The 27,892-nt window shown below is 36.6% G+C and overlaps 2 protein-coding genes across 2 annotated transcripts in view; one reads left to right on the top strand and one right to left on the bottom strand.

The window, feature by feature from the left end:
• The window catches only part of LOC118265271 (3-oxoacyl-[acyl-carrier-protein] reductase FabG), a 247,171-nt gene that overhangs the window by 162,252 nt on the left and 57,027 nt on the right, over positions 1 to 27,892 (bottom strand). The window lies entirely within an intron of this gene.
• On the top strand, positions 11,530 to 12,859 carry LOC118265537 (fork head domain transcription factor slp2). The gene has a single exon (XM_035578461.2). The coding sequence runs from the start codon at positions 11,612 to 11,614 to the stop codon at positions 12,563 to 12,565; it is 954 nt and encodes a 317-aa protein (XP_035434354.1). The 5' UTR covers positions 11,530 to 11,611; the 3' UTR covers positions 12,566 to 12,859.

Here is a 27,892-nt window from a genome sequence, read left to right on the forward strand (position 1 = left end):
ATCTGTATGTAGTCCTATTCTTAAACAAGAAAAGTTTTCCAACGCAAATCTATAAAATCCTACAAAAATTATACTTTATTCAAGCTTCTACAAAAGTCAAAGTCAAAATTATTTATTTCAAATAGACCGAGAAGGCACTTTCGAACGTCAAAGCAAATATAATAATGTTAAAAATGTCTGTCTATCGGTCCACTAGTTGCTCTATTTGCTCGTTCCATAGTGTAGATTCCTATGATGAAGAACGAGCAAGAAACTACATAGGTTACTCTTTTTCAATCAGATTCACAATACAATTCTTGGTTACATTGTTTCGATAGCTTCAGCCATTGCTCAAACATCTCGAGTTCCAAGTAAGATGCATCCCATCACCTTCAAGATTTGTTCTGGCTCAGTACATGAGTGGTCGTTTACATCTCATTCGCGTTAACAAGACAAACAGTTTGGATGCTGCCGCACCAATTAGCGGCGGAATAAGGAAGTGCTCGATGTGGCCATCTTATACGTGACCCGTGTGATGTCCCTCTAATTAATTCAATCATTACTGCACCTACTAGCTGTCGCTGTCTCGATGCAATGTCGAATGTAAGTCGCTTAGAGATTGAGGTTATTCAGTTCATCAAAAGAAAAAACCAATAGTAGAAGGTAGAATAGAGGGTGATTTTGTTGCAAAGGATTATAAGCTCTTCCATTCGTTTAATAAAGTTTAAACTTGAATTTGTACACCGTTACGATTTGTGGCAGTTTTCTCTTGCTTTTTTAAATTGCTACTCTACTCTCTGTTTCTATATTGTTTTTAATCTACTCTCTCTTCCATATTTCTTTTTTCAATGGCTAGTCTACTCTCTGTTTCAATGTCTAATCTAGTATCCATTTCGGTTACACCTTACAATGTATGGTCAATTGTACAAAAGTATTTTTTCTAGTCAACTACAAACACAGGGTAAAAGTACTTTAGTCAATATTTAAAGGCTACTCCTAATTAGCCAGTGCTCAGTACACATGCACTCAACAATGTATACAATAGTAGGGTCAGTTGTCAACATGTATGAGCACAGTGCGCCCACGCACGACCCCTCACATCTCGCACTAATTTAATTCCATGCGCATACGCATACTTCATAACTCTAGGGATGGGACTCTAGCATTCCGATATACCAAGACGTTCCCAGAAAATATGATTCTTTATCCTGAAAATTAGATTTTAAGTGTTTCTTTCTTTCCACTGTGTTAAAAGCAACTTGACGTGAGAAATTCATTACGAATGACATTACGTGCAGCTTTAGAAATTCATAACATTCTATTCAGTCCTATATTTTTTATTGGATAAGGATAAATTAGAAACTAATAACACCAAGTACAGTATCCGAAAGATCACCTTTTCAGATACGGTACATATTTTGTGTACTTACTTTAACCAAAAGACTTCAAAAGCTGTCCCAATTTGAAGACACTGTCATCAATATCATCAGCGCATCCCTACATGCGGCCGGTGGACGCAGTGTCCGCATCAATTAGTTAACCTTACTTAAGGTGCGGGTCACAAACAACGCCCAGCCGGCAATTGGAGGTGCGGCTCGGGCACAATGTCGTGATCTCACTCTGACTGACTGACTGACTGACTGACTGACTCATCACAAGTGCTTGTAATCATCGCGCTGTTATTGTTTGTAGGACGACTCCTTGTTGTTCCTTTTGGTGATCTTTAATTGAATGTTATTTGAGATTTTAACGTGATGGTTTTGGTTTAGAATAACGTGGAAGATGGGCAGTTTTAGCTTAAAATTTTGTAAAAGACATGTTTCTTGACCACCGAAGAGCTGGAATGTTACGGACATGCGATGCAGCTGGTATACTGCTGTATTTGTAAAGAGTGTTCAAATTTGCTCAAAGAGAATATGCTTTTTGGCTTACCTACTGGGCATATTTCGCTCATTTTCATATATCGTCAGCCAAGATGAACAAATATGTGGTTTAAATAAAGTCATAAGAGGTTTCCCCATACGGTAGACGGAGATCGAACAATTTTGTGTTAAAGTCAAATGTTTTGTCAAGTTCAATTACATAGTGCCTACCTAGATTATTTGTTTTTGTGTGTTTTTAGGCCTTACCTTATCAGTTTGCCTATAGAAAATGTAGGCAAATAATGATTGCCACGTAATCATTTATCAAATGAATGTGAAACAAATTGCTGTTCTGCCTACATCATCATGATCATAGTAAACGAAAAAGTGTTTTTCTTTTGGTATCTTATTTTAATTCTAATATAATAAGTATTTAGATATCGATGGACCGATTCTATTAGTCATCTTGACAATCATAACATCAGAATGAATCACACATCCTCAGTATGATCTACAAAGCTTGACGCTCCAGTAATCGAATATGAAAACGGTATATGGAATATGACATTGGACTTGACTCTTTAAACAATATCAGGAAAAAATTAGGCGTAGGTAGTATTAATACATCTGTTAGACCAAAGAGCTCTCGATGATAATTATTGTCATTGAGACACCATCTCGGAGCAGACACAGGCAAGTATTGACACAGACTTGGTAAACAATAGCTGTTTATTTACCGACACTACACTACACTACACTAGTAGGTACACAATACACAACACACACAGGTGTTTAGAAAACATTTATCCAGTTGGTACACATTTCTACATTGCATCTAGATACTGCAAGTGTACTCAAGGAGGAAAAAGACTTATTTATCTCATAATAGAAAAAGTATTTTAATATCAACAGTCTCTAGCAGTCCATTATTGGACTGTGGACTTCATCATCAGAGGTTGAAGATCACAGTTGAAAAGATTCGGGTTTGTCAGAGAGCGCTGATAAACTATGTCCATTAGCAAATTCCTACGATTAGGATGTAAAAGAAAATATACATCATCCAAAGTCTTCTCTCGCCTTGGGAGAGGCTTGAGGGAGAGTCTGACTCTTAGTAACTAAAAACCTTACTGGTCCTTTTTTTAAGTCGGGAAAATCTTCCAAACACTTCTCCCTTCTTGGGCGGCGAGAGGGAGTGTCAAACTCTTACTGACTAAAAACCAACGCGTTCGTACTCCTGCTTATCGAACCTGAGCCCCGTAATCCGCTATACTAGGCAGCCCGCATCTCGTATGTAGCGTAGAATTTTAAATTAACAATTTCAAAATAAACATTTGATTCTGTCACCTTATTTCATCTAATAAGGATAAAATCTTAATCCGAGCCCCAAATTTGAATATAAACGAGCTTAATTAAGATCGGTGATTAGAAAACAAACAAATAAAGACAGAATCGGTGTGATCTTGGAATCGGAGCCGGTGAGGCGTCTCTAATACTGCTGGTACACTCGGAGCCACTTAGTCTGCTGTTATCTCGTGATAGCGAGACTTTGGTACATGGACAGTGGAAGTCAGAAGTACCACTGAACTAAAAGTCGTAAGTTTTCATTTAGGCCATGTCGTACTTAACTTACTTTATCATGTAGGTATAAAATGCTATCTGTGATCCATGATTTTGTCCTAGTAGGTCTAAAAGTAAATTGGGTACCTTTTCTGCTGCTAGTTCTTATCAAGTTAAAACTAAATAAAGAGTTGTATTGTATACCAAAATTGTTCTTTCTCCCAGTTGGATGTGTTATTGGAAATTATGTAAGGAATAAATTCACTCTATTGTTTCGCTTTTATCAGACTTTTTAGATTATCGATAAGAACATCATCTACATATGTATGTACAGAACATAAAAAACAAGCATTTATCATATGAACCAAGGTAGTCGATTTAAGAAAGTTTGTGCGATCTGGTACTTCTGTCCATTTACCTCGGTGTGCAGTGGAGCGTGTGACGTCACATGACATGGCCGAACATCGCGGCGGGTTTGATCTTCGGCTGATGTAGGACCCAGATAGCGCAGTCTGACTTCTTTTGATGGCGACGGTCAAGCCGAAATACAGACAGGTCCCATACAATGTATATGTATAAGGAAATATTATTCAATGTGTCTCGGTGTGCTTGGCACAAGGTTTATCTTATTTAAGATAAATTCTATAGTACAATAAAATATTAGCAATTAGGTACCTACGTGCTATCTAAGGAATGTTCTAGACTTATCTCGCTATTTGGTTATGGTCTGTAAAGTTTATAGATTTAAAGTCCACTATCGATTTGTATGTGGCTGTTGTTTGACTATGTTTTGTTTTAATAGTCACTGATAAATAATCAAACTAGAAAAACATTAAGATCCTGATTCTTGCCTCGAAGAAATTGTTGAAATATAGTGGTTAGGTAAGGTTGAAAAATAACAAACCTCTTCTACAAAATACAAAAATTAGACTTTTTCCTCCAGAGATTTGTATGTAACTATGCTACGGAAATGTAATAGCTATGTTTTGAAACTATGTGACCGTTTCTACTGGGACTAAGTTATGTGATTGCTTGATTATGCGATGTATCGGTAGTAGGGAAGACAATTATAGCATGTATCCATAGGACAAATTTTCCATAAACTATGTGTACCAATGAATATGATTGGTGGAAGCCAAACACATCCATAGCAACCTAGCGTAGCACATCCCTTTTGGAAAATAACCCTTATAGAGAATAAAACCTTCTTGGAGAAACCAAACAAATGTAGGTTTCAATCCTGCCCCATTAAACTACATTTCGATACTTCAAACGATGTATCTTTGATACAAGATGAGCTAGCAATAACAAATGTAATAACTAACTAACACATCACACACGTTTCAATCTGATATGGTAAGCCAATAAACGACAGTATAATCCTACGACAATGCTAGCGTTGACCGTGATCTGATCGGTTGATCAGTCGATCAGTCGCCCAGCTGATCAGTCGATCACTGATCAGTAAAGTACCGACACAAATCCGACACTATTGTGTAGGTAAGTACCGAAGTCTTGGGCTAGAATGTAGGTAGGAATTGATGTGGTACTTTGTATAAAATTCCTGTCATTATCGTTTCAGCCCAGCTTCAGATACTGGCTGGTAAAAGTCCATCTGCTTCTAGTGTTTCAGTACATCTCTAATCCATCTGCTTCTCTTGTTTCTGAAGATATCGGCCTCAGTGGTAGAGTGGGGTGGTCCTTATAGCTAGTAAAAGATTACCCAATAAATGGTTCAATTAGCCCCAGTATGTTCTTATGAACCCAAATGAAAAGTTTAACTTAATTCATAATGAGTTTATAAACATGTTGTCTTGTTTTACCAACGTTAGTTTTCTATTTAAGGAACCTCGAAATAAGTGTTTTAGTTTATAATTTACAGATAAATGCAAATTCTTCAGTCTCTGAATATCAGATTTTAAACGTCAATCCATTTCATACTCTTTCTCTATAACTACCATATCCAACATTTTCTTACATCGTGGTATGTGGCCCATTGTCACTAGGCACAGGTGTGCCCATTGTACCGCGCACGATATTGTCGATACCGCCGGTTCGATACCCGGGCCGAGCCGACTCTCTTGTGTAGTAATTTGTCTACGCATTGTGAGTATTATGCCATGAATATCTTTTAATTTAATAACACATACACGATGCTTAATCTCTGACGTGATTGTGACTTAACAAATAGAAGCGAAGTTTTTTAATGTTGACCTTTTAATGATAATTGTACGTGTTTACAAAGTTCAAATGTTATGTAACAATTTAATAGGTACATAGTATCAAGCTGTTGATTCTTCGAAGGTGCAAATTCACTAACACTGAGATTCCTTGCTCGATAATCACGCTTGTAACACATTAATCAACGAAACAGCTTACGTAAAGCAACCAAGATTGAATAATCTTGTGTTTATATTAAAATATTTATTCGATAATGGACCATTATTATCAAATATCGATTAAGTTCCGTATCTAAATGCGTGCGTGCACGTAAACCTCCTGCCAAATCATCTGAACGTTCAATCATTTTTTATCTTAACTTATTCTTAATTTGTTTATACACATAAGAGTATAATACCTACTTGGAAGTTTGCTATCGTACATACATGTAATAAATAAATAGAACAATATATTTTATGCCACAAATATTGATTTTCCTTTAAATTCTAAGTCATGCAAAACAATAATATAAACATAGTCTAAATTTTACTCTCCAGGTATAACTATGTTTGATTACCATTCATATGTGATAGATGTATATTAAACCAAATTATGTGCCGTTGGTACCTATAATATGAAGTTAAATGTTAGCAAACATAGTACCTAGGTATGCTAACACATCTTAATTACATTGGTATAATTAATCCACGTCATTAGCTACCTATACGGTAATTAGCAAAGTCATTAGTCCTATTATACCTAAGTGTTTAACTACTTAGGCACTAGAGAATGAAACCTGTCTGGGAATATTGTTATATTCAATTAATACGCAATGGTTCCTAGATAACTTATTAACACACTTTTTTATATCTTTTTAAAGGAATTCCGTTCCCATAATATGTAATTGTTACGAATGACTGCACGGTTGGTGCGGTGGCTGAGTGCCTGGGTAACTGGCTGCCGGGTTCGATTCCCGTACGGAGCAACTCTTTGAGTGATCCACAAACTGTTGTTTCGAGTTTGGGTGTCACATGTATATGTAAACTTGTAAGTTTGTAAACACCCATGACACAGGAGAAAGTCCTAGAGTAGGTTATAGTTTTTTTAAAAAAACAGATAGTTCGATTATTGCATAGGATCAGCTGCTGAATGTTGTATCGCAGTTTCAATTCTCATATGTGTGATTCATAAAATCATAAATAAACAGTTAACTTCTTATTCCGGGCTGTCCATCAAACCTAAGATTTGTTCCGAGTTTATCCTAAAATACTGAATAGTTGAGTATATGATTAATGTATTACATAGATACAGTATCTTATCGCGGGTGGTATGTTTATATACACAAATGCACGTGCTCACGAACTGATTTCGGTCTGATAACTTAGTAAATAATGTACTCTGGACCTGCCTTATGTAATTACGAGTACCTACCGTACAAACATACATACATAGGTGACTCAACATTTGGCTAGCTGAAAGAATGGTATGGAGGTTGTCGCAGTGGCTGGGTATTCGGCTGCTGCGCTATGTGTAGCGGGTTCGATTTCGTCATGGACCGTTACGTGAACAATAGATTGTTGTTTTGGGCCTTTGGGTGTGATGTGTGTGTAGTATGTTTATGAAGGGCACATAATATTTTTTTTTATTGAAATGCAACGTGGTGATCTGGTGGTAAGCTAATATTGTAGTATTTGTAGCCAATGTTAATTAACACCTAATGTATTACGCATTCACTTCATGCTAGCCTACAACTATATTGGCGGCATCTCACTATGAAATTGTGGCAAAAGTTACAGTTGTCAAAATTATATCTTCGCAAATTTCTATAGTTTAAGATTACTTTTTGACCATCATACAATACTTACACCACCGCCATAATACAATAGTATACTTACCTATCTATTATATCCACTTTTCACACTCTAAAGTGCTCCCGTGGAGAAGGATTGTCAAGTAACTCGTTACGCCCTTTTCACAATTACATAATAGGCAGCACAGCATCTGCAACAAATCTGTTACTTACTTACTGTTGCCCAGCTGAGAGTGTGCCTATTGCCATACACCTGCCACATTAGCCTCCGATTGTCAGTAGGTAACCTACTGATAACATTGTAATCAAAAGCCGAATAATAAATTTACCAGACCCTGAACTTATCAGTAACACTTGCCTTTGCAAACATTACCTGTGATAGATTACGTAAAATAATTGTATACATAATAAGTACCTATTGAAATCTTAATACATTATTTTTTTAAACAGAAAAAAAACTGCACAGTAAAAAAGTCCCTACGTCAAAGCGCCTTTGTTACTGTGCACCGATAGTGCTCGTTGGTTCCGTATTATCTCAAATCGAATTACACTTTGTACAAAACAAGAATTAACAGTTACTAAAGTCGATCTATTTTTATACCAAAGAAAATAGATTTTTTCAAAGTCAAAGTCAAAATTATTTATTTCAAATAGACCGAGAAAGCACTTTTGAACGTCAATTAAACTCCAATTACTTAAAAACAGGATACATAATTCTATATCTTTCCTACTTATTTTCACCTAAACACTACGGAACCAATCGCTCACGATTTGGATCGCACACAACCGGACATAATACATATTTGTAACAAATTAGGACTTCGCTTGTTATCAGGCAACACTATGAATAATCACATAATTCATTATATTAACCAAGCGAGCGATATTATCACTACATTATGTATAACGATACATAAACAATAAACACCTGTATTGGCACATACATCGGTTGAAAGTACACATTGTTATCAAATTCAATTGAATCATATTTGGCTTGTTAATCCTTGAAACTGCGTATTTTCAAAATAAAAAATAGATATGAAATCATCCTACTGTGGAGCAAAGACCACTAAGCATTGCTCATCACGATTGCTCAAGGCCGATTTTTGATATCAGATTTATAATAATATGATGATGAATTAAGGATTTGATGTTTTGATTTCCTTTACCGTATATATCATAGTCCAGGTTCTCTTACAAATAATTTATATTTGCAATACATATTAATGTTAGTTTAATTACAGTTTCATTGTATAATTGTATTTTATTGAAATATGATATTACTTTAATAAAACATCACATACTTATAAAAACTACGTCCTATAGTGACCTACAACTACATGTAACATGGAAAATGTCACATGGGTGTATGTCCAGTTTCGATACCAACCTCTGCTTTACCACATCACCTTCTTTCAAAGATATTTTCTTTTCAAACCTGTGTGATTTCCTCCATATATGTCGTAAGCGGTGATAACAACTAATTGTAAGAATACATAGATACGTAACCTCACGCCTGTCTCCCATGGGGGTAAACAGAGACAATGGAACACCAATTGCTGCGATTCTTACACACTCTTTCGCTTCATCAACAGTCATTAGTCTTTTCATGCATGCTCGTCGGTTAATACTAGATGTAGGTAACAAGACGTCATACATTAGGTGTCCATCGATAATATTCCTGAAAACGTACCTAATTGATTCCTATAGTTCATCCAATTTCTACTAGTGCATTAGCATTCCATGGTAATAATAAGGCGACACTATTTCCTAATCCGTGTTAATTTTGGCGTCGTCAGGCGTTATTATTACTTCAGCTGTAATTACACGTGGTTTTACTTCTATTTCTACTGAATTGTATTTCGAAATATTTAAGTAGTTACAAATGTATAATGTAGAGATCGTTATAGATAGATCTACCTATATACCTATAGCTATATCCTTAAAAATGTAGTATTAGGTATTATTTTTTATACATTTAAATTATGATGTTATTTATCTTTCACGAAGTTTCTTTCTCTGCATTATTATGCCAGTTATTGTGACAAGTATAAATCACATACAACATACCTACATACATACATACATAACTTCAGACCTGTCTAAAGGACCGTTAATTACTACGAATCTTACATACAAGTACCTCTTTCACTTCATCAACAGTCATCAGTCTTTTCATGCACGTTCGTCGGTTAAGGATACTTTTAATTTGGCCCTTCTTTAATATGTCGTAAAATTACTTCGAATTTATTTATTTAGGTAGCTATATAGCTGTTTGTATGATATCTACGCATATACTTATGATACCAGGTATGGTACCTAAGGCAGCTACTTACGTTATCAGTGACTAAGTACATATTTACAAATATTTGGGCGATAATGTCACAAGTAGGTGCAAAGCTGGTGTCATTATGATCCAAGCGATTAAAAACCACATTATTACTGATTATTATTATTCATATATCATTATTATTATATTGTCTTTTGTTAAGTAACGGTGATGAGTCAAATGCGTGCATAAACTAGGTAATTAGATAAGACCTAAGTACCTATGTTAGGTTTTCTAGAATTAACCCAGTCCTAAATGTACATGGTGTCATAGAAAAGATGTGTAAGGTCATTCAATGTCGCAATATTACGGGCCATTGTTAAAAAAATCACAGTCCTTTGTTTTCGAAGTACTAATACTGAGAATTAATTTGTGGTCTATTTATTTATGATAACGAACTAGTTTTTTTCACAAAGGCATATCGGGTCAAAAATATTTTTTTAACACGTAATCCCACGACACATTGTTATTTCCTAGTGTTCTTGGAAGCATTTACAAATACGTTCCATATGGAAACTACTGTTCTGTTGTATGAAGTTTTTCTCGGATTATGTGTAGGTACATACACATTACACTCTGACCCGGGTCAATAATTCGTGGGTCACACGATAACCTCTCAGAAAAATGTGGTCCAAATCTGACCTCTACGTATAAAGTGTGTTGTTGGAATCTGACCTCTACTTATAAAGTCCTACTGCTTATCACACAGGTACCTATGTCATGTGGGTTTTTTGAAACCTAGCTGCTTCGACGCTAGGTCTGATTGTAATCAGTATTTAGGTATCTACTTAGGTACACATAACTGATAACGATGATAGTGATTATCCTATTAATTTAAACAGTTTGTATCATTGCCACAATCTTTACTTATCAAAGTATCGATAAATATGATGTTACACAAAAACTAATTATTTATTATGAAATTATTTCAGTTAATGTAACCGTACTTTATAAACCTCATTACAATCAAACGATTAACGGTTAAAACGAAGTGTAGTTAAAAATAAATCTATTTCTAATCTGTATTTCTATATTTAGTGACGTCATTACGAAACCTGTATTTTTATAGATAGATTAGTAGGTGCTTGAGTAGAGGAAAATATTTCAGAATGATTAGAGATAATGACTAACGGGTAATGGAATGAAGTAGGTAAATTAATTGTTGCCTAATTGTGTGCCAAACAATGTACTTGGTTGCTCAATCACTGCAATAATATATAAATGACAATGTATCTACTTTCTAATGGCACGTATTACTAATTAATTAGGTGCTCAGATTGTGATAATGATGTTTTAAGTATTTTGATACTGTTCTTGCGCAATTCATAACAAAGCAAAATTTTGCCAACTAAATATTTGGTACAAACAATGCTGAAACTGCATCAACAAAATAAGATATTTTGTCCATGAATGGAAGGTACTAGCGAGTGACGCCCGCACTCTTACAAGGTAATGATCCTCATAAATTCACAGGAACATGTCACTACGAGCGTCAAGTATCAATCAACATAAACTGACCGACGTCCAACATCCAGTACCAAAGCGGGAAGAAATATTTTACAGTACCATTAATCACATAACAAACCACAATCGATTTATAATCGCATCTACACTACCAATAAAACTTATCCCAGATAATAAATAAACTCGTCGCTGCGCGCGCGCAACTACAACAAAACAACTCTACGGTGGAGCTTGCAAGGAGAGGGGAGCTTACGGGAAGGTAGGCGTGGCTCTATGTATCGAAAAGCTCATATTCGGATTGGCCGCGGCGCACTCACAAAGCTGAGGGGGCGGAGCCAGCCGCGGCGCGTATAAAAGCGCGCGCCGCCTCCGCGGCCGCCAGTTCACTCGCCGCTCGCAGTGTAAGCGCACGCATTACGTGTCTAACAAGTGTATCACAAGTGTTTCAAAATGGTGAAGTTCGAAGGAGACTTTAGTATCAATTCGATACTTATGAATAAACCGGCGCCTCCGCCATCGCCAACCACCTCGTCGACGGGCGCTTCGCCCTCCGAGGCCGACCTCAGCGACTCCGAACTGGATGTGACGGGCACGGAGCCCGTGGATTGCACCAAGCCTAAGGACGACGACGACAAGAAGGACAAGAAGCACGAGAAGCCTGCATACAGCTACAACGCCCTCATCATGATGGCCATCCGCAACAGTCCCGAGAAGCGACTCACGCTGAACGGCATCTACGAGTACATCATGACCAACTTCCCGTACTACAGGGAGAACAGGCAGGGCTGGCAGAACTCCATCCGCCACAACCTCAGTTTAAATAAGTGCTTTGTGAAAGTGCCCCGACATTACGACGACCCTGGCAAGGGCAACTACTGGATGCTGGACGCTTCCGCCGAAGATGTGTTCATCGGCGGCACCACGGGCAAGCTGCGCCGTCGCTCCGCGCTCAACGGCCGCTCCCGGCTGGCCTGCTTCAAGCGGCCGCTGTTCCCCGGCGCGGCACTGCCCGGCGCCTACCCTCCCGCCACGTACTCCCAGCTGGTGGGCCTGTACTCGCAGCTGCTGTACCAGAGGTACGCTCCGATGCAAATGAAGACTCCTCCCGTGACGCCGAGCGCAGTGCACCCAGCCTTCCGCGGCGACGCGATGGGCTACGGCAGCCTGCCTTACTCGCCCGCACTGTACGACCGCTTGCCGTCGGGTCCGTTCATGGGCCAGTCGCCGCTGATGCAGGGCTCCCAGCTGGCGCTGGCGCAGACGGCCCCGCTGCTGCCGCCGTCGCCGCCGCTGCTGCCGTCGCCCACGCACTCGGGCGCGTCCAGCCCCGAGCTGCCGTCGCCGTCGCACCACCCGCTCACGCCGCACATCTACAAGCCCGTCACGGTGCTCACGCGGCAGTGATCTACCAGCAATCTCATAGAGGCTCTACCAAATAGACTGACGCAAAGGTCGGGAGACATTATTATTTATCTGTGATTTAGTTGTTAGTGTAGACAAATTGAATGGACCAGTGGAGTTGAGAGGTAATCTCTGTAGTTCGCAATATTAGCTGGTTGTCACCTCTCGTAGCATTCCTGTTGTATTGTCATTACTGTAAATATTTCCAAAGTTGTATATTTATTGAATAGATATAGGTTTAAGATATAAAAGAGTTATTATAATGAAATAAAACTAAACTATTGTTCACATTTTAAACTTTACTTTTATTTACCTAACCTTGACACCCGCACCGGGACTCTGATCACTTGCGATCATCTCGCACCATAGCCGAGAATAAATAATCTCTGTGAATATAATTTGTGGATATAGTTAATCCAAGATCAAGAAGACTCCTTTGTGTACCTAAATACTACACGGGTAACAAAGGCTTAGATGTTACAATCCTAACATGAGATGATTTTGTTACTTCATCAAAAGATTAGCTATAAATATGCACCGACTATTAATTCGGCGTTGTCCGGAGCGGCGTATGCGCATGGCGCGCTGCTGTTCTGTAAACAATGAGTGTTCGAGTGAAACACAGTTGAGAGCACTTCTGGGAACGTACAGTCAGCGTGTTCCTGGTAAATGATGATTATTTTGGGATCGACAATTTATTGCCATAATAGATGATCAGACACATTATCCGAAGGAGTTATAATGCACTACTAGGAATTACTAGATTTATAACACGGAATTATATCAGGATTAGATGTTTTCAAACAATTACAAATATATTTCACACAGAATCATACATAGATCAGTTGCAACCGACACCTATTATAACATGGAGTTATAAACACAATGAAACATTTTTTTAAACATAGCACTTGTATTTTTTCTTCAAAATGATTATTCTATGAAGCAGAATCAGAACAAAAGCGGTGTCTTTCTAACTTGACGACATTTCAGTTTTCTTTCTTCTTTCTATTTTACTCTTGTCATTTAACAATAAATTATTTTCGTATATTATACATTTAAAGAAAATATTATTCAACGGTATAATCCTAATTATGGCCTACTTAAATAATTAAAACCACAGATACTTAGAAGCGTAGATATTTAATGTAATGTTGGAATACTTATTATTTGTTACACTTTAGAAACATGATCGTTGTAGTTTTAAAATAGATTTTAAACTTGTTACACATTACAAAGATGGATAGGATTAGGATTTACTTCTAGACATAGGCACATTGTTAGATGAACAGCGAAGCGTCACTTACCATCAGGTGATTTTAGGATTGCGGCTAAATGCCTGTCTAGTTTTAGACAAAAAAAAAACCTAGCTATTCAACCTTTTTGAAGAAGATTTACAATTTATTAACCATTCAGTGCTTATATACTACTTATGAATAAATATAAAAAACATGGGAAATTGTTTTTTTCTTTAACTTAGCTTTCTTTATCTGTGTTTCTAGGTATGACTCAAATACATTGTTTTTGTCAATGAAATTACGAGCATCCTTTAGATGATATTGATAAACATTTACCGTTTTTAATTAATAATAAAGTGAATCAGTTTATTTGTTGAATAATCTACGAAATATGCATTCTTATTATTATTAAAAATAGGTCTTAGCCTTTCAAAATCTAGACTAATCCTGCAATCAATTAAATTAATAACATCTTACAACAAAACTTGTAGAGTCAGCATTATTTGATGACGTTTGTGGTTTCAAGTACTTTGGGACAGTTTGGAGATAATATTTTGACTTGCATGTGCTATTACATAGATTACAAAGATACCGTGATGATGTGACGAAATAAAATATACTTTTTCATGAATCGGACTTCACATTTTATCTGTAGTGACAAAATATTTTGCTTTGTAACGACATCAGTAGGTACGTTATGATATAAACTGTTCCTGGCTATGTGATAATGATAATGATAACGGTTTGTGCATTTCATCTAAACTTTTTTTTATGGTTTAAGCCGGTAAACGTGCAGACGGATCACCTGATGGTTAGCAATCGCTGCCGCCCATGGACACCCGAAATACTAAAGGCGTTAGGTTAGGATTTAAGAGTTGAATCAGGGATTCGGAAAATTGGGAAGGTCCGTAGGCCCCTTTCACACAACTCAAACGTTGTTTCACGTCTTTTTTCTGTGAGGCCGTGATACACTCCGGTCGAGCCGGCCCATTCGAGGTATTCCTCGAAGCGCAACTGTTTTGAAGCGCACCTCTCCAAGCGCACCTATTTTATTCCTCGAAGCGCACCCGTTAGTTGCGCTTCAAGGAACTATTAAAAATATTAATTTTTATTTCCTCGAAGCGCACCTATGTTTTATTTTCGACTAGAGAGGGGATGCTAACTGAAACTATCGATAATAAGATATCGATAATCTGATACACGTAGCGCTCTTAGATGTTATTTTTTTACCCGACAGCGCCAGAAGGAGGGTTATGTTTTTCGAGAGTATGTATGTATGTATGTATTTATAATTGTTTGGTACGCTCTGCAGCCTAAACGAATGTTTTATATTGGATCCGACAGACGGCGCTACCATCGCAGTGTCAAATATTAATGACGTTAGATATTGTCATAACATTTGAATAACAATTTTCATCAAAAAGGTCCAGAATGTTTTAGCTTATTAAAAAAAGTTTAAAATTTTCAAATTAAAGACGTGTAGACAGGACAACGTCTGTCGGGTCCGCTAGTCAAAATATAAAAATAATAAAACTAAAAGAAAATAAAAAAAAAGGTAATTTAAGCCAAAATCCATCAAGCCGTTTAGGCTGCAGAGCGTGCCAAACAATTATACATACATACATACTCTCGAAAAACATAACCCTCCTTCTGGCGCTGTCGGGTAAAAAAATAACAATCTATGGTCGACGAGTACAGAGTTCTTGAATATTGTATACAATAACTAATAAAAGTCGTTGATTGGCGGTTTCAAGCGGAACATTTCATTTTGCGATGTCATACATCGACAAGAAACTATTTTTAAAGGTTTAACCTTATTTGCTCATATATCTAAGAGCGCTACGTGTATCAGATTATCGATATCTTATTATCGATAGTTTCAGTTAGCATCCCCTCTCTAGTCGAAAATAAAACATAGGTGCGCTTCGAGGAAATAAAAATTAATATTTTTAATAGTTCCTTGAAGCGCAACTAACGGGTGCGCTTCGAGGAATAAAATAGGTGCGCTTGGAGAGACGCGCTTCAAAACAGTTGCGCTTCGAGGAATACCTCGCCCATTCGTGCCGAAGCATGGCTCTCCCACACTTTAACTAGTAAACTAGATTATTATCCAGGTGCATTATGAATCAGTAAGCTACAGACACACAATCTATGTATTGTTATGTATGTATATAAGCGGTCGTTGTTTCTTGTTTTTACTCTAAAGTATTAAGTAGGTTTACCAGATAGGTCTAGATTTGTGTTTGTACCTAGATTTTCTGTATAGTCTACGTTTTAGATGGAGTGCAGTTGTTGTCTGGATTGGTTGAGGTTAGGCCTAAACACATGAAAGATATCTAGGCAATCACCGTTTGTTAGTTCTAAGTACTAGAATTTCTAACCTTAGTAATAGTTAAAAAAAATACAGGGTTTTATTGTAGTGAGATAGTTTATTGAATACTAATTGTTACATGCGGCTTCACCTGCTAAAAAATTAAAGGCAAAACATACCTATAGATAAAAATCATTAGTGCCAGCCATAAAATGCGCAAAAAAATATTAAATCTCTAATACAGTGAAACCTCGTTAAGTGAGACATCAAGGGACCTTCAAATTGGTATCACTTATAGAGGTATTCCACTAACCCAGTGTCTCAGATAACCAGGTATAAATAAACATTTGTCTCATTTACAGAGGGTTTCATTAATGGAGGTGAACATACGGGTTATTTTACATAAAGAGGTGTGATTCTTAAATAAAACAATGTGTTATGGAGCACATTATAAATGAATAAGAATAAGTAAATCAACAAACAAAACGATGTTGTCTCAGTTACTGAGGTTTATGCATTAAAATTCACTCGCTGTCTCAGTTATAGAGGTAACTAAGATGATAAATCGAAAGAACGAATCCCAGATATAGAGGGTTGTTTGTCCCACTAATAGAGGTAATTCAGTGCCAATGGGTAGGGACCTCAGTATGAGTTCCATTTGTGGAGGTTTCTCACTTATCCAGGTCCCACTTAACCAAGTTTCACTGTATTAGCTACTAATAACACAAATGATAATTTTTAATAAGGTTTTCGAAAACATGCGTTATTTAAACAAATGAAGTAGTAATGTAACTGTTAATTTTATTATAATAGCCTACTAAACGCCTCCGGTTGGTACTATTAAGGTCTATAATCAACAGATTACACATTAGTTATCAATTATAATCACACACCCGCTTACGTAAGCTCCGTAATTGTTGACCTCTATCGATAATTTCGGAAAACAATAGATATGGGCATTAGTGCGAATGTTTTATCTTTTATCGCCAATTGTCAGGGTCCAATGACGTCATTTGTAAAGGTACCTCGTGTAGTCGTGTCACACCTATCTAAAGTGTGTATAAGAACATATGTTTTAACTTTGGTAAATAACAGAGGTGATATTTGTTATGTATGTAAGTGTAATTATGTTTAGTTGCGAAGTTAAACAGTTTTTCTGAGTGGTAACGCACTTGGTGTTGCGGGTGTCCATGGGCGGCGGTGATCGCTTACCATCAGGAGACCCGTCTGCTCGTATTCCATAAAAAAACTTATGATGATTTTAGTTAGTGTGTGTTGAGTTAAGTTACAGGTGACTCTAGGCTATCATTCGGTCCGTAAGCTATGGCTACCGGGTAGTAATAGTACCTAAAAACACAAACGAAATGAAACAAGCACAAATCACCATTACAGCTTCTTGTGAAAATAACAAGTAGTGAGATTGGTTCGATTACTTTCGATTATTTTCGAATAGTGTTACAATACACGAATACAAACGTACGCTTAGAATATTGACAGTTCCACATAAAAGGAACATCATCAACATGGCGGACAGAGGTGAAAATAAACATTCGATTATAAAACCATTTACACACTGAAAGCAAACAAATTACTTTATAAAGGAACTGGTCAAAACTGGCCATTGACGTCACAGCCATCACTGGCAATCAGTGGCTTTTTGTACTCAGCACACAGCCTCTACTGACTGTCAGCGTGTACTGAGCACGTACAAAAAAAATGATATGTCAGATTGTATGTTTTCGACCATCTCCGAAACTACTGAATAGATTTGCATGCAACAGTTCAACAATGGACTAGTGATAAAAACCTCTCAGGTGTTATGTACTTATTTAAACGCTAGTCATCTCACGAACGGAGATAAATATCAGAAAATCATGTATTAAAATGATTTGGCCTTGTGTATTTTCGATTGAGACGACTCTATATATTTATTTTATGTAGATACCTTTATAGCAAAGGTACTGTTGTTACATTTTCTGTAAGTGCTAACTACGACGTTAATTTTAACGTGGAATTAACTAATACATAAATATTCAAACAAGAAATGTATCAAGTGATTGATATTTTTTGTATTTATTTTTTTATTCTGTCTCCTGTAATTATGTATTATAACACATAGACTATTTTTTATCGGACGAAGCCGCTGGAGGAGCTAGTATCGAATTGACTGACGAGACTTAAAATATTTGGAATGCAATTGAATTTTGACATTAGATCTATTGAATGTAGATCCATCCAGTAATTTTGGATTAAAATCGGTTAGTCAATAACTTTGTGTAAATAAGCGTCCTTATTCTTATTCAAAAAAAAATTCAAAGTTCTCTCTAGTCTAGTTAGGTGTGTAACTAAAGCACGAATTGTAGTCGCACTTTTTACGATATTTTTAAATCTCTAACAGGTAATATGAGTCAATAGACACCCAAATAGCCGCAGGACTATTATCGTCTATCTACATCGCGTGATGTAGTCAGTTGTAGTGAGTACAACAATACATTACCTGCGCTGACTACACTGTGCATTTATACACACATTGCCGCGAACACTCATCGCTTCGTAACTCTTTGAAAACATAAACATTACCGAATATGGAACTTGTATATTATTCGTAGGTCAATATCTAGTAATAAAATAGTTATTATTAAGTATTTGTAGCTTGTCTAGTGTTGTGGGTGTTTACACAGTATTGTTGAATTAGTTTTCAATTTTGAAATTCTCGTAGCAGCTTGTATTCGTAGCATATGGATTTTCTTGGATACTCGACAAAATATTTCTTCAAGATAATTTGACGGACTCCTTGGATTTACGTGTAATATTTTTTTTATTTATCACGTTTGGCTAACCACATTAGGAACTTACTGGGAAGAGTATATTAATTTTTGTACCTACCTCGTTTGAAAAAAGATGAAATGATGTAACTCTTTAATACATTTTTAATGACTTTCTATTAGTCATACTTACGTACATATTACTTGGTTTTGATACCTATTTTATTTATATTTACATTACATTCTATTGCAGTCGATATGAGTCATCTAACTAATAGATGATAATGCGTGCCAATTAACAAATTAATATTATTTAAACAAAATAGATTTCTTTAATGAGCATTTGCGTAATTCGGTAATCTTAATCGATAATAATTCGTAGTTACACGTCATAACTGGTAGATCCGAGTCCACGTCGTTTCTACTGTAAAGCACTATCGAAGATTGATTTCCAAGATAACTGCAGACGGAAGTTTGTTATTCATCGTTTATGTATTACAATTCCTCTTTATTTGCACATTTTCTGTCGTACTCAGAAACCTTTAATTGCTACTTAAACCATTCCTTAGTATCAATTTTGCTCCTCGTACTTGCTAGGTACTGCGTTAAGTAATCATTAAATGATTCTGAGTACGGCAGTTAGTACTGTAGGTAATGCTGTTAACGATTAGATGTTGACTAGTTATTGGTACTACGTCTAATATTATTTAGCCATATTATCAAGACAGTCATTCATGTCGCGCCGAACTTCAGTGTTCCGGTGTTTTCATGGTATTATCTACTGTAGATCCTGGCTTTCAGGAGTTGCAGCGGTATGGGAGGTTATGGCGGACTTGTACAAGTGCCTGTAGGAGGTTCGTTCAAAACTTATGACAACTTGATTTATCAATTCTTATGCAACTTCATCAATTCAATGAAGAAGATTAACTGTACCTGAAACTATAATTGCTTTGGCCTCTAGTATTTGGTAGTTAGTATAATTTTGATATTTAACTACTTATGATTAACAGAAAAGTAGGTCATAATCAAGACCGAACGGGTACATACATGGCATCTTATACTGACTGACTCTCCGAAGATAAAGAAAATGCTCAAAGGTGTGTCAAAACTATAAATAGAGGAAAACAAAAGATAAAAGACGTATTAAGACAAACAACTCGTTCTTATATCACAAGATTTCATTCAAAACAAATAAAGTGAATAAACTTCATAATCCTATTCATGAAGTTACATTAATAATAACACAACAATTAGTTGATATTTTTGACAAAAACATTTGTTGTAATAATGATAAACAAAGGATTCCATGATTTATAATATTTAGCTATGTGATAGCAGTATCTTATCACTTGGATCCGGAACGAAATGGTGACCAAAACAATGGCGTGTAGGTATATTGGCAGTTTGCACTCTTCATATAAAGTAAAGTGTTAATTGTATGGTGAACATCTATATTTGTGACACTTATTGTAATTTATTGTGGGAGAGCCATGCTTCCGCATAAAAGGGCCGGCTCAACCGGAATGATACCACGGCCTCACAGACAACCGACGTGAAACAATGCTTGTGTTGTGTGTGAGGTTACTGGAGGCCAAATTACCCCCTTCCCCATCTTCCCAACAACCCTTAAATTCCTAACCCCAAAAGGCCGGTAATGCACTTGTAACGCCTCTGGTGTTTCTGATGTCCATGGGCGGCAATCAAGTGATCCGTCTGCTCGTTTATGTTCTGTTTCGAATTAGGGCGGGTTAGGTTAGGGTGTGTGCTACGATTACCTGTAATGATAGGATGATAAAGATGTATTATTAAATGATTGCATGATAACTATAATATCACACTAAAATAAATTCTTTACAGCAGTAGACAAAATATGGCAATTGAAATTTACACAGTAAGAAATATCATTGATTCAAATCACTAATGTTACAATTTAGCTTTAAAATAAATTATATCTAGTAAAACATCATGACTGTTATTTCTTGAAGGGGCAAGCAGATAGACAGGATCCTTACTCACAGGACCTTTCACCACCCATCATTTACCAGGGAGTCTTTTTTAATACGCACTTATGAATGTTTAAAGAATTCCGTATTCATTAATGATTATAATGAAACAATGATTTGTTTACATTGTGTAATGGCATACTATCTACAGCTGAGTTTATTGTGATTGCAGATATCCTATCTACCTTATCCTTGGCCCGGCACATCTATAAATGGACTGCTAGCTATACGAGCTTACCTTATACTGTATTTCATTGTTATTTTAGTATTAATCATAATTTATTTTATGTAACGCAATATCGGTGATTGTTTGAATGATACATGGCATTTAATGAAAGAATTCAAAATGTATAATCAATCCAATGTCTATATCTCGTATAATTACGCTTGTTATATATTATATCTTGGTATTCTATCAACGAATTTATTTTATTACGCATTTTATTCAGAAACTTGTTTCATAATTCTTTGTTTATTTTGGGAGTTACTGATTGGATCATAATATGTGCTCATTAAGTTTCAGTGTCCATTTTAGATTCGGTTAGATACAAGTAATTTCGGGTAGTCGTAGAAGTTAACATACATACATACATAACCTTACGCTTTTTTTCATGGGCGTAGGCAGATACTATGGAACGCCAATTGCTACGAATCTTACATATCTTTTTCGCTTTTTAAACAGTCATCAACGTTTTTGTGTATGCAACCTAAACCATGGTAGATACAATCATGAAAATGGTTGGTTACTGTAGACCTTGGCTTACATAAGTTGCGGTTTTGGGGGATTGTGGTGGGCTTGACCCAATAAAAAGTAACCTAAAGTTAAAAGGAGTCAAATTATTTCACTTTTTGGTAAGAAACATTTTTCCTAGCAACGAATGAAATTAACATATAGATTGTAGGCATTACATTGATAATACTTGTTTATTTTAAAAATTAAACTCATTGAGGATTCGATACCAAACAGTATCTACTTTAAGTATCAGTATTTTGTGCAAAAAGTTTGCAATGTTAGATAATTTATATTTTCTTGAAATGTAACGCGAGTTTGTTTCACTTAATTGACTTCGACGAGGAGTTTTGGCAAAACATTGAGTGTTTGTAATAGCTGTAATTTACTTTAATTGTACATTGTTTTGCTGAAAATCATTTGTGGCCAGGTGGTACATTACTGTTAGTGGAACATTGTGTTTACTTATCCAAAAGTTTAGTGTTAAGTTTTATTGTTATTGTAAAATGATTAGTAATCTATTAATTATTTTACAATATCTTTATAAACGTTTCTGCAATATAAATATTAACTTACACTACAGCTACGAAAGATCGAAGTAAACTTAATCGCGGTCCACCATATCATTGGTCGTGAGAATTAGCAGTTACAGAATAACCTAACATTAACTAACTTTCAAGTAAGAAAGTACCAATGAACCTGTGTAACTATGTGTGTATAAGTAATGTTGTATGATAATGCCACAGTCTGCATCCTGGCGACAGCTACAGTAGTGACAGCTGTGACTGTGGCGTGACTGTGGCGTGGCTGTAGCGTGACTGTGGCGTGGCGTGTGTTTGTATGTTTGAGTCTACGTGTCTCCGTGCCGCATTGTATTCTAATACAGGTGCGGAAGTGCTGGGTACGTGTGGCGCAAGTGAGGAGTGACAGCGGTCCTTTAATAGAGAGAACTGAGTGTCGAATTGTCTGTCAGCATAATTGGCTATATGGGTAAAACCTTTGATAATAACGTACCAACACATCTGCCTCGTATGTTGTTCGTATAGTACATGGTATTACTACTGTTGTTGGTGCAACTTATGACTGAGTAACTGGTTTCAGATTTAATTAAAAATGGGATAATTTACACAAAGATGAGAAAAGCTAATGTAGGTATTGCTAAGGTACTCACCGACGTGAAGGAATCAAATATTTAGGAAACAGAGAGTAAAGTTACCTAAGAAAAGGAGGATCCTCCGACCAGGCGAGGTGATCATGCTTGGCGGCATGCTTTCTGCCCATCTGTTGTTTGTTGGGATTTTTCTATCCATGTTTATCTATTCGCATGTAAACTTCACATGTGCGATGTAGGATTTTTATGACGTCATCCGTTAATGTGCGACTTCCGTCATCTATTACTTGTCAGAGACTGGCAGTAAAATACGATTGATACGCCATCTCTTGCAACTTGTACCACCCCCTACAGATGATAGATGTCCGGACAACGTTACTTACTACACTGCGAGAATGTATTGTGGTTGTAAGTCTGCTGTAAGTAGCGCCGGGGCACTAGACGAGTGTCTGACACCTCTGTCTAGTGTCCAGTGTCGCGGCTGCAATGGTGTGTTGGACCAGTATATGTTTGTAAGTCTTCTGTAAGTAGCGCCGGGGCACTAGACGAGTGTCTGACACCTCTGTCTAGTGTCCAGTGTCGCGGCTGCAATGGTGTGTTGGACCAGTATATGTTTGTAAGTCTTCTGTAAGTAGCGCCGGGGCACTAGACGAGTGTCTGACACTTTTTTCTAGTGTCCAGTGTCACGGCTCCAATGGTGTGTGGGACCAGTATATGTTTGTAAGTCTGCTGTAAGTAGCGCCGGGACACTAGACGAGTGTCTGACACCTCTGTCTAGTGTCCAGTGTCTCGGCTGCAATGGTGTGGTGACCAGTATATGTTGACCCGCGATCAAAGAACTATGGCTTCATAGCTGACGTTTAAGGATTCAGACCGGATTAAACATTTGCTTTCATGAATTTACTGTTGTTGTTGATAAAGTGACCAATTGTATGGTGTTTCTTATTATTACTTGAAGGTAGACCTTCAGGGTGAAGGTTTGTAACAGAGACTAAAAAACTGTTCAAAATTTGAATAGTTTTGGGCTTGGCCATTTCAGTCAGCGTGTATAATGTCGCCAGTTGGCTGCATGGAGTTTTCAAGGCATTGAACCCACTAATTCTTACTTTCATCACATTATTAAACTCTTTCTCTGTCTCCTCTAGTTAAGCTCCAACATTAGAGCCTAAGAATAAGAACCACATTGCAAGGTGTCAACATAAACTGGTCAGTTGTGATCTACTTATATCCGCGATCTTATATTAACATTTTTTGAAGTATTTTCTCCAAACTAGCCTAAACCTGAAGTAGTCCAGGTATTTCATAATCATTAGGCAATAGCGGAAACAAAGAATATGTAGTATGGCAGGATTTATGTTTGTATCTAGCGTTTTATCTAAATAGAAACCTAAAGTGAACTTTATCTAATCTTATTCATGATTGTAGGTTATTTAGATACATAGACAAATCTATTACGTGTTTTAAGAAATACCTGAAGATTTTTCTTAATTTCATTAACACGCTTACACTAAACTTCATTCACACATTTATTCGGAGTATTCCCCAAAGAGTATGACATGTACAAGAGAAGGGGCAAACGACATTCGTCCCTAGAGAGCGATCAGTTTTATACCTACACGCATACACGCTGATCTTCCGAGGTGGCCACTGTCAGCCACTGTGCCACATTGGCCACGGCTGTCGTGATGACGAAGATCGAATGATTAATGTTTTATTGATGTCTTACATGTGTGACATTTTTCACAAAAAAAAAAAGTTAAATGCCCATACATAACTGTGTGTCTTCTCTGTGTGACTTTTTAGCAAATTAGCAACTAGCTTCAGTGAGAGCTAGACTGACGAACAATTCAATTTGACGTTTCAAAAGTGCCTAATTAAGGATTAATAGAAATAAATGCTTTTACTAGACTTTGAGGAAATTAAGGCTATACAGATTTTGTACCAGTTTTTGATCAAAATGTCAATGATTTTCCATAGTTTTAGTTAGATTATTCGATTATTAGATTATAGTTAACTGTAGGTCTGGTGTTTTACTCCAATTCCAATACTTTTCAAGGTCTTATGTCCCTCTCGTACTCGTATAAACCTCTGCATCATCTTGATAATCTTCGCTATCACCACGCTCAAAAGACATGCTTCTAAGATGATTCGCATAAACTTAAACGGTTCTGCTGGGAAAACCCAAATAGTATAATGTAATAATGTGTGAAAATTATGAAATAACTTATTTTATCAAGGCCGGTACCTACTGAATGTAGATATGTATGATCATGTAATGTCATGTCATCAGTGAGTCAGGTGGAAAAATGACTTTGGTTTTTTATTAAACACCTTACTCATTTTTAGGGAACATGAGATTATAGACGCCACGTTTGATAAGATTAGAATGGATTGAAGCTAGTCTATAAATGCAGTGCAATTTCATTTTCAACGACAAGCAGCCGCTGCGCAAAGAGGCGTCCATTGATTAATTGAATAATTATTATCTATTAAATATGTAGGATGCAGGTAACTTATGTGAAGTACCAGTACCTATATGCAAATATTTTAAACTCATTAAACCGTAATTTTAATCAACTCTAAATAAAAGAAACGATTCGGAATCCGAAATATATGTTTTAAATTAAAGCATATGTGATTTTAAAAGACTTATTGTTGATCTACCTATAGGTCCCTAATTACCAGTAATATGCTAAGGAAATTGTCGTATCCTTACCAGATCAAATCTGTCTTCCACATCAATACACCATTAATCATAGGCAGCACTTTCAAGACAACCAGAACAAAACAGCATTGTGCTGCCCACCCTGTAGCCGCGTCGCCTTGAAGGTACAAACTGATCGGTCTCAGGGGACGTGTGTCGATTCTGCGCGTGAATCTTATTCTCTGTGGACGAGTGGCGTCTACCAATTGTTTCTTTTTTTCCTTATATTAAAGGCGTGCTAAAGATGTTTAATGCTGATGAAGTGCATACAATTGCATACACAACCACGTGTTTAATACTTAGGTTGGTACATACGATTCTGACAACAGATTCGTATGTACTGTTGGCGTCACAAGTCGACAACCACATTCAGATTTTCAAGGTCACAAGTGTGTTGCCGGCCTTTTGGGGGTGGTTGGGCAATCGGGGATTGGCACTATTGGGAAGAGGGGCAATAGGGCCTCCGGTAACCTCAATCGTAACGCAAGCGTTGTCTCACGTCGGTTTACGTGAAGAAAACACAGAAGCCGTGGTGTCACTTCGGTTGAGCCGGCCTATTCGTGCCGAAGCATAACTCTCCCACAATTAAAATAAGGGAGACTTATATAATAAGGGTCATCCTTGGTACAATGCTAGAGTTTGGACCTCCTCTAGCTAAAAGAGTTTGCCATTATCTTTATCTCTACGCTTGGCAGGCAGGCTTGCAAGCTTTCGTCAGTTTAAATTGCGAGGCCATGAAATAATAAATCAACACGTTATGATGACATTATGTCCGATAATTACATTGGTTCATTCTTTCGGTTGATTCGTTGTTTCATTAATTAATTAAACAATTAGACCTTATAGGTAGCACACAAATTGCGAGCAGGATGTGACTAGTCGAAAACTGGTGGACATAGATTAGATACTAACTATGTTTACATATGCCTATATGTAACACAAACCGTTCAATCACCTGACTGAACGGTTTGTGCAATGGTCGGATGACCGGCTGCTGTGCAACGTGTTGCGGGTTTGATACCCGCGCCGCCCAAAAAGTGATATTACAATTTTCTGTGTTAAATGACCATTATCAGCCCGGAGTCAGCAAATTCGGCGGTATTTCACCTCCGTGGCTCGAAAAGTACGCATAGTATGAAACTATTAATTTCCAAGTTATACTCGTACACACAATGCCCATGAATAAAATGGAATTCCCTTCGATATAATCCGATAGATCCGCAATATTTATTGATTAGACGCTAGATTATGGACTAATGTTTATGTTCAAACATTCACCGTTTAATACTGTCTACTGATCAACGGTCACTGATAGCTCGTGATACATAGATATATACTACTTATATAGATAGTGCCATCATTATACCTAGGTCTTGGTGTGACTCAAGGATTTTTTGATTAGGTATCTAATATTTAAGTCTATCGAATATCTAATGTATGAGTGTACACATATCTATGTAGGTAAACCCCATATAATTTAAAAAATGTGAAAATAACATTATTTGTTTATTTTACTGCCTCTACAAGATTCATCGATTTAATCGATCTTTTTGAAATTGCGAGCTTACCAGTAGGTAAGCTACTCTCATTGAGAGTTTGGACAAAAACGTAATTCTGCAATAGTTTCTTTGACTATGGGAAAAGCCGGGGCTTGATTTGGTTTCTGAAATTATTATTTGGTAAATATAAAAAAATTGCATACTATTTTGTTCTGTGAGGAGGACTTTAAGCGACTACGCGCAGCTAACTGTCGCGCTTTGCTGGAGTACGTGCTGCTCAGTCGCCGCACATGCTACTCATAATTGCGAGCCCCGTTCATAACTGGAAACTAGTCGAGTATCCTCAAAAAGTTATGCTACGTGAGAAAACTGTTAATATTATTTAAACTTAGTATGAATCACGATGATTATCATACGTATGCATATTTATAACTTTGATGTAAAATATTTTAGTGATGATTTGTATGTATGTTTAACATTGCAGTTAATTGTATATATTTGGTGATTTCTTATCTTTATAATCTATCTTTGATATCGGTTTGAGGCGTTGCGAAGACTATAAAATAATATAATAAATTCGTTCCACTGGGATTTCCCAACAAATCGTGTTTTAATATTATATCTTTGGGAAAAGCCTGAAGTGTTATCTAGATTTTTATGTAATGTTTACAATGACATGCGTTAAGTGTGAACTGGAATTCAATAGAGGGTTCTCATATAAATTATAGTAAAAGAAATAAAAGGTTCAAGAATTTAAATTACAAAGATACACAACTTGAAACCACTTGAGTACCGTACTTTAAAAAACTTATAATTTTCGGGATGAGAGAGAAAAGTTCTTTTAGAAGAAAAAAACATTTATTTAACAGAAGACATGCACACAAACACAAAGATTATAATATAAAAAAACACACAAATATTAAAATAATACAAAATAATAAACTTGAAAGAGTAAATACATGACCAAAG

This window comes from Spodoptera frugiperda, chromosome 28, assembly GCF_023101765.2.
Source record: "Spodoptera frugiperda isolate SF20-4 chromosome 28, AGI-APGP_CSIRO_Sfru_2.0, whole genome shotgun sequence".
NCBI lineage: Eukaryota > Metazoa > Arthropoda > Insecta > Lepidoptera > Noctuidae > Spodoptera > Spodoptera frugiperda.

What these genes read in the sequence shown, in the direction of transcription:
- LOC118265537 (XM_035578461.2), top strand. Translation starts at nt 11,612, where the DNA reads ATGGTGAAGTTCGAAGGAGACTTTAGTATCAATTCGATACTTATGAAT.